Source organism: Phlebotomus argentipes, unplaced genomic scaffold, assembly GCF_947086385.1.
Source record: "Phlebotomus argentipes unplaced genomic scaffold, Phlebotomus argentipes genome assembly contig_2, whole genome shotgun sequence".
Lineage (NCBI taxonomy): Eukaryota > Metazoa > Arthropoda > Insecta > Diptera > Psychodidae > Phlebotomus > Phlebotomus argentipes.
In genome coordinates this window covers 5,764,779-5,783,133 of record NW_026776162.1, presented here as the reverse complement: position 1 = coordinate 5,783,133, position 18,355 = coordinate 5,764,779, and the positions used below count along the sequence as shown (strand labels likewise).

The 18,355-nt window shown below is 42.5% G+C and overlaps 1 protein-coding gene across 1 annotated transcript; it reads left to right on the top strand.

Moving 5' to 3' along the window:
• Nucleotides 1–195: 195 nt before the first annotated feature.
• LOC132263005 (protein TAPT1 homolog) lies at nucleotides 196–2,337 on the top strand. Its single transcript, XM_059762545.1, has 2 exons — nucleotides 196–402; nucleotides 463–2,337. Exons 1-2 carry the CDS (start codon nucleotides 246–248, stop codon nucleotides 2,151–2,153), a joined length of 1,848 nt encoding a protein of 615 aa, XP_059618528.1. The 5' UTR covers nucleotides 196–245; the 3' UTR covers nucleotides 2,154–2,337.
• The last annotated feature ends 16,018 nt before the right edge of the window (nucleotides 2,338–18,355 follow it).

The following is an 18,355-nucleotide window of genomic DNA, read 5'->3' as shown; positions in this document are numbered from 1 at the left end:
TCCTACACTTTTTTCTCCACTACACTTTTATTGGCGCTGCGAGCGCAGCTGTCATTTTCATATTTGAATTTTAACTGGAATTTCAGCAAATTCCAATAACATTTACTGCTCATTAATCGCTCGGAAGAAGCGAATGAAGCAGAGTGAAGAACGCTTCAGCCGGGTTCTGTCGTCAGATTGGCAGCCTTGATTGTCAGTGGGTGTGTTTTTATTTGTGTTTTGTTCCCTTTTCTCGGCCCCAAAAAATGTCTCAGCCGACTTTTACTAGCACTCCAGTTCAGAAAAAGCTTCGATTTCGCGGTGACTTCAATCCCCTGTCCTTCCCCGACTGTCGAGTGGAGGATTTACTGGACGACGTTGACGGCAAGAGTGCGAGAAATGGTGATATTTCGGGTGCAAAAGGTAAGCGCACGTCAGTGCGATGCGTTTCTTCGATTTTCACACGCAATTTCCACCCTGCAGGTGGTGGAAAATCCAGCGAACAAGCTTCGCTGTATGACTTCCTCAAGGTGGAGCTCACGCGGGGCTACATGCTGGAGCACGATGAGGAGCGCTACAGCGCGCGGAGGCAGAAAATCTATGCCTTCATGAAGATTCCACGGGAAGTGGAGTCGTTCATCTTCTACGGAGTGCTCCAGTGTGCAGACTCCTTCCTCTACATCCACACCTTTCTGCCCGTGCGATACATCCTGGCCATCTGGGCGATCATCTACCGTCCCATCGCCAGCTGCTTCGGCTTGCGGCGGCGGAAGCGCCGCTTGCTGGCGCCGGCGGAAGTGTGTGACCTTCTGAAGGGCTCCATCTGGATCATCTGCACGCTCCTCATGGTGAGCTTCGTGGACACCAGCCGGATGTATCACATCATCAAGAGCCAGTCCATCATAAAGCTCTACATCTTCTACAATATGCTCGAAGTTGGCGATCGATTGCTCTCGGCTTTCGGCCAGGACGCGATTGACGCGCTCTTCTGGACAGCGACGGAGCCCAAGACGAGTCGCCGGCAGCATCTGGGCATAATTCCGCACTTCTGCTTCGCCCTCATCTACGTAATCGTGCACAGCGGACTGATAATGTTCCAGGCCACGACACTCAATGTGGCCATCAACTCCAGCAACAAGGGACTGCTCACAATCATGCTGTCCAACAACTTTGTGGAGCTCAAGGGGAGTGTGTTCAAGAAATTCGACAAGAATAACCTCTTCCAGCTCACGTGCAGCGACGTGCGCGAGAGATTTCACCTCTCAATGCTCCTCCTGATTGTCGTCATTCAGACAATGAAGGAGTTCAACTGGGAGGGCGAACAGTTCCTCCTCATGCTGCCCGACTGTGCCTATGTCTTCATCGTGGAGTTCTTCATTGACGCCTTGAAGCATGCCTTCATCACGCGTTTCAACGAGCTGCCCGTGGAAGTGTACAAGGAATACACGCTGAGTCTGGCCTACGACATGACCCAGACGCGCCAGAAGCACGCCTTCTCCGACCACAGCGATCTGGTGGCGCGCAGAATGGGCTTCATCCCCTTTCCACTGAGTGTGGTGCTCATCAAGGCGGTATACAACGCCTTGTCATTCGAATCTTGGGCTTCTGTGATCCTCTTCGTGCTCGGCTATCTCGTGCTGGTGCAGCTGCGAGTGCTGAATATGATTGTGGCGCTGGGTAAGGCGTGTGATCTCATGAAGAAGCATCAGGAGGAGAAGAGCAATGTGCCATCGGCGCCACAAGTGCCCAAGGGTCGGAATGTCACCGACACAGCCACATCTCCAGTGCACAACTTCCCTCTGCAGCGCTCCAAGACGGTCGATGGTGTGCCGGAGAAGAAATCCAGGTTGGGCGCGAGAAAGATTCAGGAGGATTCGAGCAATTTGGGCGCCACTGCGCTCTTCTCCAACAGCGATGTGGATCTGGAGGGTGTGTGTCTCAATGAGAACCTGCTGAATGAGTCCGATGAGGTCTTCCAGGATGACTTCTCCATGACGCGCAGTGTGCCGGACTTGCAGCAGCGCAAGAAGGACGACGATGAGTCCAGCGAGGAGACTGTGGGCAATCGAACACACAAGAGATCTGAATCTGAGCCCTCCATCCAGAGTGTGCTTCAGGCCAATTCGCTGGGCAATAGCTGTGCCACGGCGACTGGTGTGACGGAGAGAACGTGACCCAACTGATGAATTTCTGGCCTAAATCCCAAATATCGCTCAAAGTACAGGTAAAGAAAAGAAAAAAAAAACCTCCATTCACCCACACTTCACGGGCGCTTTGATAGAATCATCACTCGCTTCATTCACAAAATGTTATAAATATGCTTTTACATTAACTTAAGAGAGTGCCAAAGTTATCATATCTTCTTCTGTTTTTTTTTTCTTCGAGAGAGAAAGCAAGAAAACTTCCCCATCTTTCTACTCTTTCTTTCTTTTTTTGTTCTCGAAATGAGTTGTTAGAGAAAATGAACACATTGGGTTGGAAATAACTCAAGTACTTATGAAAACTTAACGTGGTAAGGATCTCTTTTGTACGAAAATAGCTGGAGAGAAAATTGCGCTGAAGAAGAGTGGCACGCTATTGAATTATGGAATTTTTGATTACACTGTCTCTGTGTGTTGCTCTTTGATTTAAAAAATTATACGTGCTTCGGCATATTGTGCTGTGTCATGGAATTGTGAGGAGAAAGATCTAAAAATATCCTCTTTTCCAACCCCATTCATTAAAGTGCGTTATTATTCATGAAAGTCAAACTTACAGTGATGTGCAATTTGGTGTTTCTATTCACACTGAACGCTCTGTGTGTGTGTGGTTTGTGTCTCTTTGTGTTTCATGGGAAAGTTCAAGGGGTTGCAAGACCACTGATAAGCGAGTCTTGCATTCTTCAGCATGCTAACTTTCCCAGCAATCACGCGACTATCGATTGCACACTTAATTGCACATGATTGCGCGTCTTTCTGGTGAAATGAGGAGTTCGAGTTGCGTTTCATAAATCTTCTTTTGTATTATTTGTCATATACAATCTAAAATTAGTAACCTTATTTAGTAAAGTAATTCTGGTGGTGAATATGATTTTTTTTCTTTTTGGGTTGTTTGCGATTTCATATTTATAAATAATTCAGTGAGAAATTGGACCATTCATTAGCTCTGTAATTAGTGAGAGGTTGTTTTTGCGTGCACTGTGACTTTATCTGTCCTTTCAATCAAATTTGCCTACAATTTTCCCACTCTTTGTTGTTTATCTTCTGGGAAATTGTGTGTTATACTAGTTTGTATATTTATTATAATGAGAGTAGAAAGAAAAATGTAAGGAGAAAAGACGTTAAATTGGAGAAAAAATGCTTTACATTACATATACATAAGATGTGTATCCTTGTGAGAGAAGACTTGAGTTTATTTTTTCATTTTGTAAAATTTGAAAGAGAGAGAGAAAAGTAATATGTTTATTAATTATTGAGAAAATTGCTGTGTACAAAATAAAAAAGAAAGAGAGTCAATGTTGGAATATCCATCTCAACGGAGGACACACTTTTTGCCCCAGAGCCTTTCAAGAGGAGGACCAATTGTGCTGGCTTCGGTGGGTGAGGTGTGTGAGAATGGGAGAGTGGATTTGAGGGGTCGCTGCTGAAATTCATGAATGAAACTCTGGTGTGTGACCTTCAGAGTATTGATTTTACGGTGAGCAACAATTCATCCCTTGTGCGAGGGACGCGCGCTGGAGGGCGGCATTATTTTTTCATCAGCTAAAGATAGAGCCTCCGGTGGTGCGCCTTCGCAAGGCGCTCCTATCTGTCCCTTAATTCCAAATTAAGTGTCCAGGAAACGAAGCGCGATGACACAGTCAATATGAGGGTAAGTAAGTAGTCTGAAAATACATCGTCTTTCAGTGGCTTGGAGTTGAATGGAGAAGAGCTTTTGCTCTGGAAGTGCTGGATGAATTTTTCTCACTAATTCCATCCAACGAAGAGCTCCGCTCGAGAAGTGCTCGAGCTAGCAGAAGGCGAATGTCATAGGGTGTGATGTCCCGATAGCGTTTGAGGATATATAGAGAATAATTGGTCTTGAGACAAATGGAAGTTGTATAATCAGACCAAGATAAAGTCGAGTTAAAAAAGATTTCGAGATTTCTAACCAGATCAGCTTGGGATTAAGAACCAATCTATTTGACACGGTTCAGTGCTCAAGCAGCGAAAGATTCTCATTCATGCGCTGGAACGCAGAGATGGAATCTGAAGGATTGCCTTGAATGTAGAGTTGAATATAGTTAAATAACTATAGTTGAAATAGTGCGGCGGAGTGTTGAAAAATGCTTGAAAATAACATGGTGGCAAGCTTTAATTGCCGCACGGACTATGAATGAATGAGTGGAGCCTGCGTGGTGTCTGTTGGGCGAATTTTTGGGGGGCGCAGGAGAGGGCGACCGGTGTGGCTTTTCGTGGGAAAAATCGATGAGCGTAACCTTTCTCTCTGCATGAATGTCAAAGTCACACACAGGCCACTGCATCGCGCCCGGCTGGGAGGCGTTCCAGGAAAAGCTCTCCAGCTCACCAAACACCTCCGAGTCGCACCTCGTTGGGTATTTCTGGGCGGTGGACAATGGCGATGACTCACGGAGCATAATGCGATGGACTGCAAGTCCAATTAATGTCCACTTTGGGCTGCTGAATCTATTTCGGGCGCATAATTCGTATTGCATTTACCTCTTAAGTGGGTGGTTGACTCCATGGCGAAGAGCAGGAAGGACTATTTTGGGACACTTAAGCTCCACGCAGATCAACTTTGAGCTTCACACTGGCAAATTGAGTTGGCGAACAGAAAAAAAAACACACAATTAAATGATTTTCTCATCAGACAGAAAACCGTAAATTCTGTCTCTCTCTCCTAAAGCAATATGACGATGGAGATATGAATCATTTTCACAGCGAGGATTTTCCAGATTTTCGTTTATGGCAGAAGTTTTTCATTGTCATAATGAGAACAAGTTTTTAATTCCCTTTTTTCCAAAAATAGCACACAAAAGATATTTAATTATTTCGCAAAATTATGCAGTCTTATTAAAGTTTTCATGTAAAATAATATATATATCTTCTGCAGAAATCTGTTATTCGCGTGTAGGTTGGCATGAGAGGACTTGTTCACCTAAAACTATAACAATAAGTTCAAATAATCGTGTAATATGACCATGATTTACGGTATAATTCAGTTAATTTAAATTCCACGAATGTATGCTTTCGCAGTATTATTTTATTGTTCGTAAATATACATAAATTAGGGGTGGAAAAGCGTACAGTGAATGGATTTGAGTCAAAGAATCCTGCCAAGCCCTAAATAATTTCAGAATGGCAGATAGAATTTGTATTCAGAGGCGCTATAATGAATTGTTTCCATTGATATTTAAGTCCCTGCGGTCTTGGAGGTATTTCTGCTGCGTTCTTCATTTCCTAAGCAGATGGGAAAGTCCTTTGAAAATGGAGCGTATGTGTGTGAGCGTGAGTATGGCGAAAGGCGTGTGATGTGAATTTTCCGCAGAAAAGATAGCGAATAATCACGGGATTTGATCAAATTCCGCATGTTATTCTGCAGCACGAGTGGAAATTCTAACGAGGCGAATACCCAGTGGAGAAGTGGAAATGAGCTCGGGAAACGTGATCCCGAATGGCGGCAGAAAGTGGTTTCATTCACAAAATTTACGCGTCACACACAAACACACACTCTCTGGGGAGGATTTTGCCGGGGTGCGGCGCGTGCGGGGCGGCGGGTGGCGTTAGTAAAAATGCGTCTTTGTGTTGCTCGGTGATTTCACGATGACGTCAGCTGAATTCTCTCGATTGACGTCAGTGTGGAAAGTTGCGCAAGTTCCTATCGAAAAACACACGGCGGATCATCGTGAGCAAGTTCAAGATTTCGACATTGGCGTTGCCATGGAGAGCTCACTGTGATGCCACCACTCTTCAATTGCGTGCAATGCGATGGTCTCGCGAGCCCGGCTGGGCTGCGACGCAATTTTCGCGGGAGACGCGCGCGTGTAGGCTCTTGTCCGGATCCTGGAAGTCGAGGCTCTTCCTAATTAAGTGGCACAGAGAGAGAGTGGTGAGCTTTCGGAGGGTGGGAGACGCGGCGCTCCATGCTGGCGAAGGTCATGCCTTGAGCTTTTCCGAGGGCTGCTCCACTGCGCATGATAGCACCGGCCGGTGGAGGAGACTCTCCAAGGCCCAAGGACACCCCAAGAGCTTCCAAGGGCTTTTCGGTGCGACTGAAAACTATTGATTTTCAATTTGATTCTATTTCTGTGCACGGAAGTGCTGGAGTGGCACAAAAAAAGCGCCACAATAACTTTCATGGAGCCGCAATTTGTATCGATGACATTGTAATTGCTATTGACTGATTTTTCTTCAACAGCTATTTCGGGGTTAATACAGCAAAGCTCTCTCTCTCTGTCTATTTCGAGACTTCTGCACCCCACCCATGTGACATGGCCGCCCTTAGAGAGCCCGGCGAGGGAGGAAGGGCGGCATTTGTCATCCGTGGAAAAAAAGGGCGTAACAGGTGATGATGAGGACACGTGTTGAGGATTCGTGCGACTATAAATATGGAGCGAATTCCTCGGGATTTCAGCTTGAATCCCCAAGCAGCGCCACCCCCAACTGAGTGGGAATCTATTTGCGGAAGAGGCAGTGAACAGGTGAGGCGCACTTGTTGATGCCACTGAGCGTCACTGGGATCGTGACGTAATTCTGAACTCTGTCACCACACGAGTGGACTTTGCCATTGATAAAGGAGCGCGGAGTTGGCATGAATGAAAGACACACTTCGGCATCTCGCAGAATTTCCACCCGCACAGGAAACGCTTCCTCCTGATTTCATCTCTTTGATGTCTGCATGGAGGCACTTTCTGTGGACCCCAAATCGAATATTTTCCCCCACATTTGCTGTGTGTGGGTTTCGGGACTTCCTCAAAAGTCCATTCACGCGGAAGAAATTGTCACCGCCAGTGTAATTGGGGTGAAATCAATATTAGTTTCAATGATATAATTAATATATAATTGCCAATTTGAATTACCAACAATTTAATTGTTGCGCCGTTTGTCAAGTCAGAGCTTTCGAAGCTCTCCACAGTGCAAAGCTGAAGCTTCTCTGGGAAATATTTCACCCCCAGTACGTCTCATTGTGCACGCTCCAGAGCTTAAACAGAAGGATACACTTCAGTCAATGAGAGTTTAAAGCGTTTTCTCTGCGTGGGCGTGAATTTTCCCCAATAACATTTTCTCGCATAATTTATTCATTGGGACATTTCCTGGATGCTGGAAGATGAAAGACGACTCAATTCTGGCGGAAATGTCACACAAAGGTCACCAAAATGTCTCTTAATTTCTTTTCTGAGAATTTTTAATCTCAATATAGCACGTTATATTGGATCCAGAGAGAGCAATTCATTTCCTGGGCACACTCCAATGTTCCAACATTATATAGATTATGTACATCAATTTGAAAGGTCAAATGTCACCGAGTGGCGTTTTTTCTGCGCCACTCCTCGCCAGGTATTACACAGAATTCTGATGGGGTGGAAGAGAAAAAAAGGAACGACTGGGACAAGTTGTCTAGTGTTATCTGGTCACCTGGTCACATGTCGTCTTCATCAGTGCGATGGCAATTCTTATGCATGACTGCGGAGCAGGGCTTTTTTTCCACGTGGAGGTTCATCATTAAAAATCTGTGTTATCTCACTCGAGAATCGTCTCCCAATCACTCGAGGTGCTCCGCTGCAGAGGGGCGACCTGGATGAGAAAAATCACCGGCGATGTCTGAAAATTGTCTCCCTCATTTCTCAGCACTGGAACGCAGCACACGTTGAGACGCGGAGCCGTGTGCTGGCGAAGCTTATCGCGTCGCTCGATCTCCACCGGAACGAGGAGCAAAATGAAGATGATGGAAGTGAAACACAGGCCAAATGCTCACACTGAGAAATGGGAGCCGTTTGCGAGCATGTTTGTTTGAGGAAAGATTGAGGATTGAGCAAACGAAAGCTGAGGCACTGATGAGGATGAAGACCATTTAATTACTTTTCTACTCTTGCGATGTCTCAAGAATAAAGCGCGCCAAAGTCGACTTTGAGACTATTTGATTTACTTCTTTGTTAATTTAATTTCGCTTTTACAGACACTTTAAGAGGTCGACTTTAATAAAAATTTCTAATCAATTATTTGAATTGAAAATCACTACTTTTCGCCACAAAGATTGCAATAAGCTGGGTTTGCCTGCAAATGACAGACTCTGGGCAGAGAGCGAGAATTGTTGATTCTGGAGGTCTGTGGAAGAGCAGGAAAGAGATAAACTCCTCGTGAGTGTGTTTTTGTCTTATTTCTCGTCTGGTTCCGATGCTCTCTTTGGGGTCACACACACACCACATGTGAATAGGAGAAGAATCCACGGACAAGATGAATGAGCGAGGGAGAGTCTGTGTACCCCGAAAAGTCCACAGATTCTCGCGGAGTTTCACAAATTTCCTCTCTCCATCTGCGGCTGAGGAAGACAAATAATGGGCATTCAACAGAAGTCCATTCCTCCAGTGCCACCGCGAGACAACGAGGAAGCTACTGGTGAATCTCTTTCACCGGGGAGTGAATATTGGGCACGATGATGCGTGGGTGCGTTGATATTGTTTGTTGTATTTATGCCTGAGTGGATTTTCTGGTGTTGTGTATAGAGATAATAAAAGGCGCATTAACCTTTAAAAATCACCACGGTTTAACAATTAAATAACCTCTTCGGGGGCTTTACAGCGTCTAAATTCACACACCCTTCACGGTCCATTTATACACTTTTCGTGATTTTTCAACGGAGCTCCTTTTCAATTAACCCTCCATGCTTTGGCGTCGTAAAAACACCATCGCGCGAGAGTGGCGAAGAGACCATCATCGCGAGCGAGAGGAGAGACTGATGGTGGTGAATAAACACGAATAGCTACCGTTCCAATTAATTTACTCCTTGTGAATCGAGACACACCCACTTTTATCGTTTTATCGTGAAATTTATTTACCACACTTGTTGCCTTCTTTATCATCACTTTTTTCCCCCTGTCTTCGCCACCCCGCGCTGTTTGAACTTTTATAATCTGTTAAGTCCACGAGATGCTGGCGAACCTATTACATTTTTTGCACATCATCGCCGCCACTCTTAGCGCGCCTACTTAGCTGCGGAGCATTGCCAGGTGAAGAAAGTGAAAATTAATTGACAAATTGTGAGAATTGTGGCGGCGCGAGAGGTGGTGGAAAAAAGGCTCAATTCCCACATATAATTTTAACACTTTGCCGCGGATGATGCACTTTCATGGTGCATACAAATTAATTGCGAGAGCATCTTGATATGGTTTCTTCACCAGCAAATCCATTACACTTCACACTCTCGCACATGACACTTTAGAAGAGAATTATAATTACAAATGAATACCGTCTTTTGTCGTCTTTTTTACCATCGTTTGAACTTGATATTGGCGCACAGAGTCACAGATGTTGTAAGTGAAGAATCTTAAGCGTGATTTAGTGGGAAGTCATGTTACGACTCATGCTGGAGTGACTGAAGAATCTCGAGAACAGTGAGCTCTTCTGCACTGTCAAGAGCTTTCTTCGTGGTTTTGTCACTTCAATGAGCCTCGATAGCATCTCAAGAGGGAGTGAATAAAAGTTTTCAGAAGCTAGTTGATCAAATCACACGATAGGTGAAAAGTCACGTGCGGCGTTTCATGTTTTCCGCGCCACTCTGACTCACACTCACTCATTCACGCGGAGACCTCAATGAGAGACAATGAATCCTTTTCCGATGGCGCGCGAAACAATGCTCAAAATATGGCTCACACTTTGGCATAGTGTGTTGCTGGAGGAATATAAGTGATTAGCATTCCAAAGATCGACTCTGGGGACGCTCTCGTGAGTGACGTAGAAAGTTGTCTATCGACTTTTCAGATCTGTCCACTCCTCATTCAGCGTGTGTAGCAAAATGACCTCGGAACAGATGGCTCGTCTCCCATATTCTCCACACTTGGGAATGAGAAATTGAATGGCGCGGAGCGTCTCAAATTCCCGGAAAATAGTAAAATGCTCCACAGCGCTGAGTTTATTGCTCCTGCTTGATCATCAAATGCAGAACTGCTCCTGCAGAGTCTAACAATTTGTGCCAAAGATCAACGCAGTTGCATAACTTGATTAATACTTTCTCCTTGGGCGAAAAATTAAATCGATAGTTAAAAGTTTAAGTGTCTCTCCTGCCTAGGCTGAAAAATGAATAAAATACCATTTATTGCACATGCAAATTTTATTTTATTTTATATTCATAAAATAAATTACTCGTCACCAAGTGTGAAACAGCAGAATCTTGACTTTAATTATAGCGCTAAAACTGATGAATTTGTCGACAAATTTACAATTTACCTTCTTGCCGTTGTTTTTTTTTGCCTACAACGTGCGCGCGCCTCTCGCGGTACCCAAAGCACTATTATAATATGGTCAAGTGCTTTCTGTAAAATTACTGAATGTCTATTTATAGTGACACCATGTCATTTTCGTCGCGTTATGTACATACTTTTGAGAGTGTAACGCATTAAAATATAGCTAAATCTATAAAATCTCGTGAAATTATTCATAAAATTCGCCGTCTCACTCTGGCATATCAAATTTTGCAGAAATTACCGACACCTCAAGTGGAGTCAACTGCGCGCCAAGAAGTCAGTTTAATCCCAACTGAATGGTGAAATGGACAAATCATTCAGATAATCCGTCTTCTGCATTGACTCGAGGTGAAAATATAGGTGAGGAAATTGTGCAAATTGGACGATTTCTTGACAAGCTGCTCTTTTAATTACACGGATTGGTGAGCAAGGCATTAGAGAGACTCACAGAAGTGTGGCAGCAGTTGATGGGCGACACATATGCAAAAGTGTATTAATGTATGCGAAATCCGTAAATTATTGCAGCATGAAAATGAGCAGACAAAACAAAATACCTTCCAATTTGGAGAAGATTTAGGTGACACTAAAGATTCCTCTGTCAAAGGAAATAGTACTATTAAATGTATAGAGGCAAAGGCTGAAATGTAAATTTTATTGATTTAAATAAAGATATTATAGACGAATTGTATGAATCTTTGGCTTTTACCAAGAATTTGCTTCTCAAACCGAAAATTTATTGCACCAAATTCACTCATTAGAATAAATTATGTGTCTCTCATAAAATGCCCAACAAATTATCTTTGTCTTCACGAATTATCTCCTAATCAAATATTTTTCAAGATTAGATAGATACATATTGTCTTTCACAGTTGGTACAAGTTCTTTCAACCTTTTAAACTTCTTTTTTTATACATTCTCCTCTATCACCAAAGGCTACTGTATAGGAAGAAACACGCGCGAAGTCCACACTTTTCTGGCAATTTATTATATCATGACAAGAGATAAGGCAAAACCCGATTTATTCAAATCCGAAAGTGAAATATTGAGCTTGAGGGAGTTCCAACAGTAAGAGGAATGTTTCTTATATGCCAAAAGGAATTACATCACTTTATTTGGGGGATTGTTTTCACAGACTTTCATCGAGATCATTTGCTTAAGCATCCGTAATATCTTCCACTTTATTTTATTGCAAATGAAACGATCGTGTTTCGATTCCAAAAATTTACTCAAACGCAAAGCTTTTAAGTTTTTCACCACTTCTGGGTAATTTTGCATGGAATTTCTGCCAATTCTCAGGTTTCAATTTGACTTTATGGGCGAATTTATCAGTCACTCTAGTGTTCTTTATGTTCATTCCTTCGCGGGGCTTTAAAACGCACAAATGCTTTCTCACAGGCGAATCATGTCTACTCAAATTACTGTGCATTTTTCCCCACCAATCAAGCCTTCGATGAAGATATTAAATTAGAATTTCCGTGTTATTGTTTCTCTAGCAAATTAGAATTCTTCGGCGACATTCTCTAATCTCATCTTGACCGCCGCTGATTGAGATTCAACTTTGGCGGAATTTCTTGTCCGGGGAAATATAATAGAATTTTACTACGTGTAATTATAATGGCGTTTTGCGATTGGAGGTGAAACGCCGGCGGAGAAGTGTTGCACATGTGTTAAATGATTACACTGGGTGCTCAGCTGAGATCATCAGCGGTGGCAGATCGTTCCAGGGACTGCACCAGAGTCCGCCGATGCGGAGTGACAGGTGAAAATAGAAGATGAAAAAAAGACTGGAAATATTTTGCCTCCGGTTTATTTATACCCTTCTCACACCGTTGTGCACAAGGAAATAAATCCGACAGCTAAAGAGTCTCCATACAAATCATAACACTCACCTCAGCCGCAGCCTCTCGGCCGCAGAGGATCGCCGCCTCGGTTGCTGTGCCTCAGCTGAAGCCAGCTGATTGGAATCGATCGATTTTCCCCCGTAGAATTGATGAAATTCCGCCAACTGGAGGGAAATGAATTGTGCGAAGGAGGCAAAAAAGGTGTTTCTTTTGTGAGTTGAGCAAATATTGCGTGGAAAAAAGTGAGACAAAAACCTGTTAATACGCGTAACCGCTTAATTACGGGTTAGCGCTGTGGTCTGAATCTGTTGAGTGTCTTCTTCGTCCGAAGAGACTCACATGGTGCTTGTGATGAATACTGAAGAGACTCTCTTCTTACCTCTGCCTCTCTAATAAATGAGGGACTCTCTGGAAGTTCAACGAGAGAAAATTCAAACACCAACAGGATGAGACATTTTCATAATCCCTACTTGAAGGATGAAGGTTTTCCCTACAATTTTGTATGCAAGGTAATTTGAAAAACACCTTGAGACCACATTAAAGAAGAGTATCGAGCTTTCAGAAGAACCTTCAGAGCACATTTTGATGCCACACCGCTAGCTATTGGGGTATTAAACGTAATATTATTAAATCGTTTCGTTTAAGTTCTTTTGACTGTGCACAGAGTGGAAAGAGCACCTAACATACATAGCTGAGCCTATCTATTGGACTGAAAATCAACCATGGGCGAAATACACGCCAGAAGAGAGATGGCGGAGAGTGCAGATATTAAAATATGCAAAATAGTTGTTAAACACCGGTTCATGAGCAGATAGTTGCGTTTTACATCATGTTTGTGTTATTTAATAATAATACTACTTTATACACAGCGCACACACCACCTTCTCGCAAGGAGGGGAGAACGTGAGCGCGGTCAGGAATCAATTCCTGATTGCTAAAATTAATTGCCGCGATGCTTAAGCGCTACGATCACTTATTATGAGCAAATTAATGTTTTCAATGTGATAAACAAGAATGTAAATAGGAAATTTAGTGTTTTTCCCCTCTCTTTCCCACTCTCTTCTGCTGCTTTGGAAGCACTTGTCGTCTCTTCTGCCTCATTTCTTCATAATTATTATGATTCCTCGTAGACGAAATGTTATATCGCAATGTCTGGAAATGCAGTTCAACTACTGGATGATCATGATCATCATCTCACTCTGTATATAATGCGCCTCAATTTCCAATGCAGTGACACTGTGTAAAATGATTGTGATACGATCTTCACGCCGTATTTCAGCCTCTTCGCGATGGTATTTCCCTTCCAAGTGATGTGAATTAATTGAAAATAAATGATTTCAGTGACAAAAATTGACACACCTTAATGTGTCAGGAGGTGTCACTCTTCTATTTTGTTGCTGTATAATATAATAATATTCTGCAGAGGAAGTCTTCAATCACACCTGGAATTCCCTCTTCTTTCACTCGCGCACTCTGGGATGAATCTCTAGCCATTCGCCTCTCTGTTGGCATCCAGCGCGAGGCAGCGCGAGAATAAATGGTGTGATCACCAATCTTATATGATCCAGAATCCAAAAAATGAACGTTATAAACTGAAAATTTATCACCCCGCCGATAACACGACAATTAATACTGTTACTCATTAAAATTTATGCCCAGAATATTTTGTGAAACAATGTAAAAAGAGTCGAACATGATCATGATCGAGCCACAGCGATCCGCTTTTGGTGCAAGTGCACAGTGGAATCGCGTAGAATTAATAAAGAAAATCACGGTGTTTTGGCAGTGGAGAGCCACAAATATTTGTTTTCCCCTTGTGTTTTTATGCAAAAAGACATCGATGGCGCAGAGAAGAATTGATGGCACTGGGCGATTTATCGATTTTCCAATTCAATAACAAGAATTGATGATCCTCGTTTATGTATTGATATGTTTTGTGATCGTCGCCGTCGTATTTCGGTAATTTATTTCACATTTCTACCTCACACACTAATTCAAGACTTTTCCCTCTCTTGCGCCGTATGCTTAAATTTGTGGCTCTCTTGGCTTGTGTGATGTGTTACAAAATGTATAACGAAATTTATTCAAATGAGCATTCCACCTTCTCTCGAGAGCCCCAGAGAGTGAAGGAAAAAAAGAGTCTCTGAAGAAGGTGAAAAAGACACCAAAACACCACATGTGAGCTTATATACTCACAAGATCGGGAGGGAATTTGGATTAGTTTAGAGTAGATTTTCAAAACATAATTCAAATGAAAATAAATAAATGTTGAGGGAGAAGGAACAAGAGAAAATCGTAGAATATCACCGCTGAGAGGACATCAACTCTAAGCAAAAACGACCGAAATAAATACATTGGAGCGGAGATAGGAATCAAATTGACAAATATTTTAACAAGCGCTTTCATTAGTCAGTGCGCGACAACTTTGATATATACACAGTGCCACGGCGTATTGTGTGTGGCTATATAGCAAAGGGAGCAGCGCGATCAGAAATGCGCTGAAGATTTCGAGAGCGCTTAGCGCAGTGTGGAATTTTTCACAGAATCAAACGCCGATGGATTAATTCAATAAAATACACAATGGCACAGTGGATATTAGCCGCTCTTTTCTCTCTCAATCCTCCTATCACTGAACCACTTTACACTCAATTTTTGTCACAATTTATAGCTCACAACATCGCATTTTTTGGGCTCAACGGAACAGATTCTACGACTTTATCTTTAGATCCCCGCTTAATGATACCTTTTGGCCTCATGTGTGGAAAGAATGCTCCTAATTCACACACTGCGTAATCGATATTTATAAGATTTTTTTTATTGCAGTCATAAACTGTAATTTATTGCACACTATCTGATTACGCACGATAATTTTCTTCTAAATTGAGATATTATATGTATTTTTATTATAGATATTAGATTTGCAATTAAAATGACTTCTCATTTTAGAGATGCAGTGAAACGTGTCGATTGCATTTCACCTTGCAATTGATTTTATTTAACAAGCCTGGCGAGACTGTTTTGCAGTAAATATCGCGCAGAGGCTGTTAGGTTAATTATCTTAAGCATAATCCGCAGTTTTACGAGACAAAGACTTGAGAAGAAGACAATCCATTTGCACAAGTTCTGTTTTGATGATCATTGCAGAAAAAAAATCCCCGATGGAATTTACAAATGTAACTTTTATCTTCCCTTTTTGCCTCTAATTGATACACTCAATGGATAACACATTACAAATTCATTGTTCACATCTCACAATTTACTCTCAAGCTTGCAGAGAGTGAGATTCCATTGAAGTTAAGTACTTTATTGGTTGAATAGCTAAAATATTTCCCCGCCACAGTCACAGATAACATATTTTATTCATGTTAATTGGGTTTTATTATAAAATAACCTGAATAGCCGAACGAGGAGATAAAAGAACAGTAAAACTTTAAAATTGCTTTGTATCTAAATTATCACTGAGAGAGTCCTTTGGCGTGTGCAAATGCATTGAGGTGTGATTTCTCTGCATCCTCTTGTGGCGCAACCAATAGTGGCCAGTGACTGGAAGATGGAACTCTTGTGGTGATATAAATAAATGAATTAGCATAATTTCCATGCGCGAAGGGGCTGTTCGGTGTGGTGAGCATGGCCAACAATGTTTCAAATGTAAAACCGTCATGCCTCTCATCTGCGGCGAATTGGGCGGGATGGGGACACCGTGAAGGAGAGTGGTCGAGTGCGATTTATGTCCTCGTCGAGTGAGACTCTTGTCGCTCGCTGGCGGAGTGCATAAGGCACACAGGAATTTCATGTGATCTGCTCGAGAATCGCAAGCCAGCGACCACCGCGGACTGTTGTCGTCAGGCTAAAGTCGCTCTCTCTCTAAATTGCGCCCATTCACTTCTTCGTGCTTCGCGCGAAGTAGCCAGAAACGGCAAATAAAGTCATCCGAGATTGAAGGCACAAATCCACGGCAATCAGTTCTCATTAACACGAATTTCCTTCATTGCAGATTGACGCGCTTAATGGCTGGATCTCCTCAGTCGCAGTGCGCGCTCTCGCCGTGGCCGATCGACACGAAAGCGATGTCTTCTATCTCTGGGACTGTCTCAAAATTAAAATAAGCACAGGTTGGACAAAAACGCCTTGTATACAAGTTCATTAATGAAATTCACTTATCCGGTTCTCCGGTGGTGTCTGCACTCATGAGATCCCCCAATGCTGCGAGGGGCAAATCCAACACGAAGGATTAAATTTGGAATTTCATTGAGCACCACCGTTGAGCAGTTCAACACACACACACACACACACACACACGTGGCGGGCACCGGGATTCATTTAAATTTAATCAATGAATAGTAATGAGGAGAACTCCGCATGAGGAGAAGCTCTCTAATAGCGAAGACGATCGCCTCTTCTCGTCAACCATAACATGATATTGTTGTATGAAAATCACCGAAGATCACTCATTTAATTATTCGTGGATGGCGTGATGTGGAGAGAAAATAGTGGACTAATTAACTCAACAAAATTATTAGAAGTCATTGATCGCCATGGATATTTCTGTTCGTCCACTGAGCTTTCCGCAACAGAATTGTGACAGCACAGCTCAGGTGTCTGTGAATTTGGATTATACACGTGTGCCTGGGCGAAATATGCTTTATTGAACACTCAGTCAATAATACAAATGCAACGGCAGCGCAAAATTGAATATATATCTCTAATTTATTTGCATTTTATCATAACGTCACATCAAATGAAATGCAAATTCGCTGAAGGTACTTCCATCGCAGCTTCTCGGAGAGCTGCATGTTCGTGCTTAAGTGTCCACCGGACCAATAATAAAGTACACTGAACATAAAAAGCCCAAGATGAGTGGTGAAAAAAGACATTGAGGAGTATCGTAAAATAAAAATAATGTTCATTTTTTTCACATATTCCACTTGGTGTGTATAAATTTAACATATATATGACTCCAATAAAACGACAATACCATGTAGTGAAATTAATAAAAAGAAGAAAGAAAAAAATCTGAGAGTCAAATATATGTATACAGAAAAAAATTGCCGAGAGATAATATGTGAATAGTTCTGCACACCGTCAAATTCGCATTAAGCGAAGGTGTTCGAGTGCAGGCACGGCGTTAAGACACCGTTGAGATCATTGAGAGTGAAGAGTAGAGATGAAAGTAATTTGCAAATTTACTTTTAAGACAAATTAAGAGATAGTTTACCTTAAAGACATTGCTATTTTTATCTATTTTTACGCCATATAAAGTTCTGAGAGTTGACTTTCTGCTCAGCAGTGAACACTTTCTGCCATTTGACGACGACACCACTGAAGACTCTGGCCGTGGATGTGGGATGGAGAGGGACAGAGGAAGAGCACGCTAGGTGGGTTAAGGTGTTCCTCTCGCGATACCTCTTCCCATTGAGCACGCGTCTGAATTCGAAAATAATAAACGACCGGAAATAAGCAGCATCATCCACGAGAAGAGAATGTCTCTGCGTTGATCTTGTCGTTGATCTCGCTGGAAAGCTCTTTACTTTTATCCACATTGAGAGTCACTCGTGAAGTGAGAATGAAATGTGATGAATTCCGTTGGAATTTAGGGGAAAAATGCTAATTAAATTTATATCACGACACTCTTCAGCATTAGATCACTCAAGTTGGTCACTCGAGAGGCTGGCGAGAGAAGTGCCGCGAGGTTGTGTATTAAAATCAATATTCCAGGATCATTCTTCGCATGATTTACGATCTCTTGGCGACAGCTAAACATTGGAGAGTTAAAGTAAAAAGGTTTAAATTGATAAAGCCAACTGGGGAGAAAAAAATGCCTATACCAGAGGTGAAAAAGTTATGAGATGAGATGGTTATAAACATGAATGAAAAAACAAGGCGAGGCACTTGGAGTGGCCAACGAAGAATGAATTGCTATATAAATGACAGATTTGGAGATTTTATGTACTTTGTACACAATTCACTGTCTCAAAAAAAAGATGCACAAGAAGGATGCGGAGGAGACACACCCTTGGAACATCAATTCACTTACCTGGACGGCGCGCAGTGATGCTTTTAGTGGGATAAGTTCAACCAGAAATCATATAAAATTTCA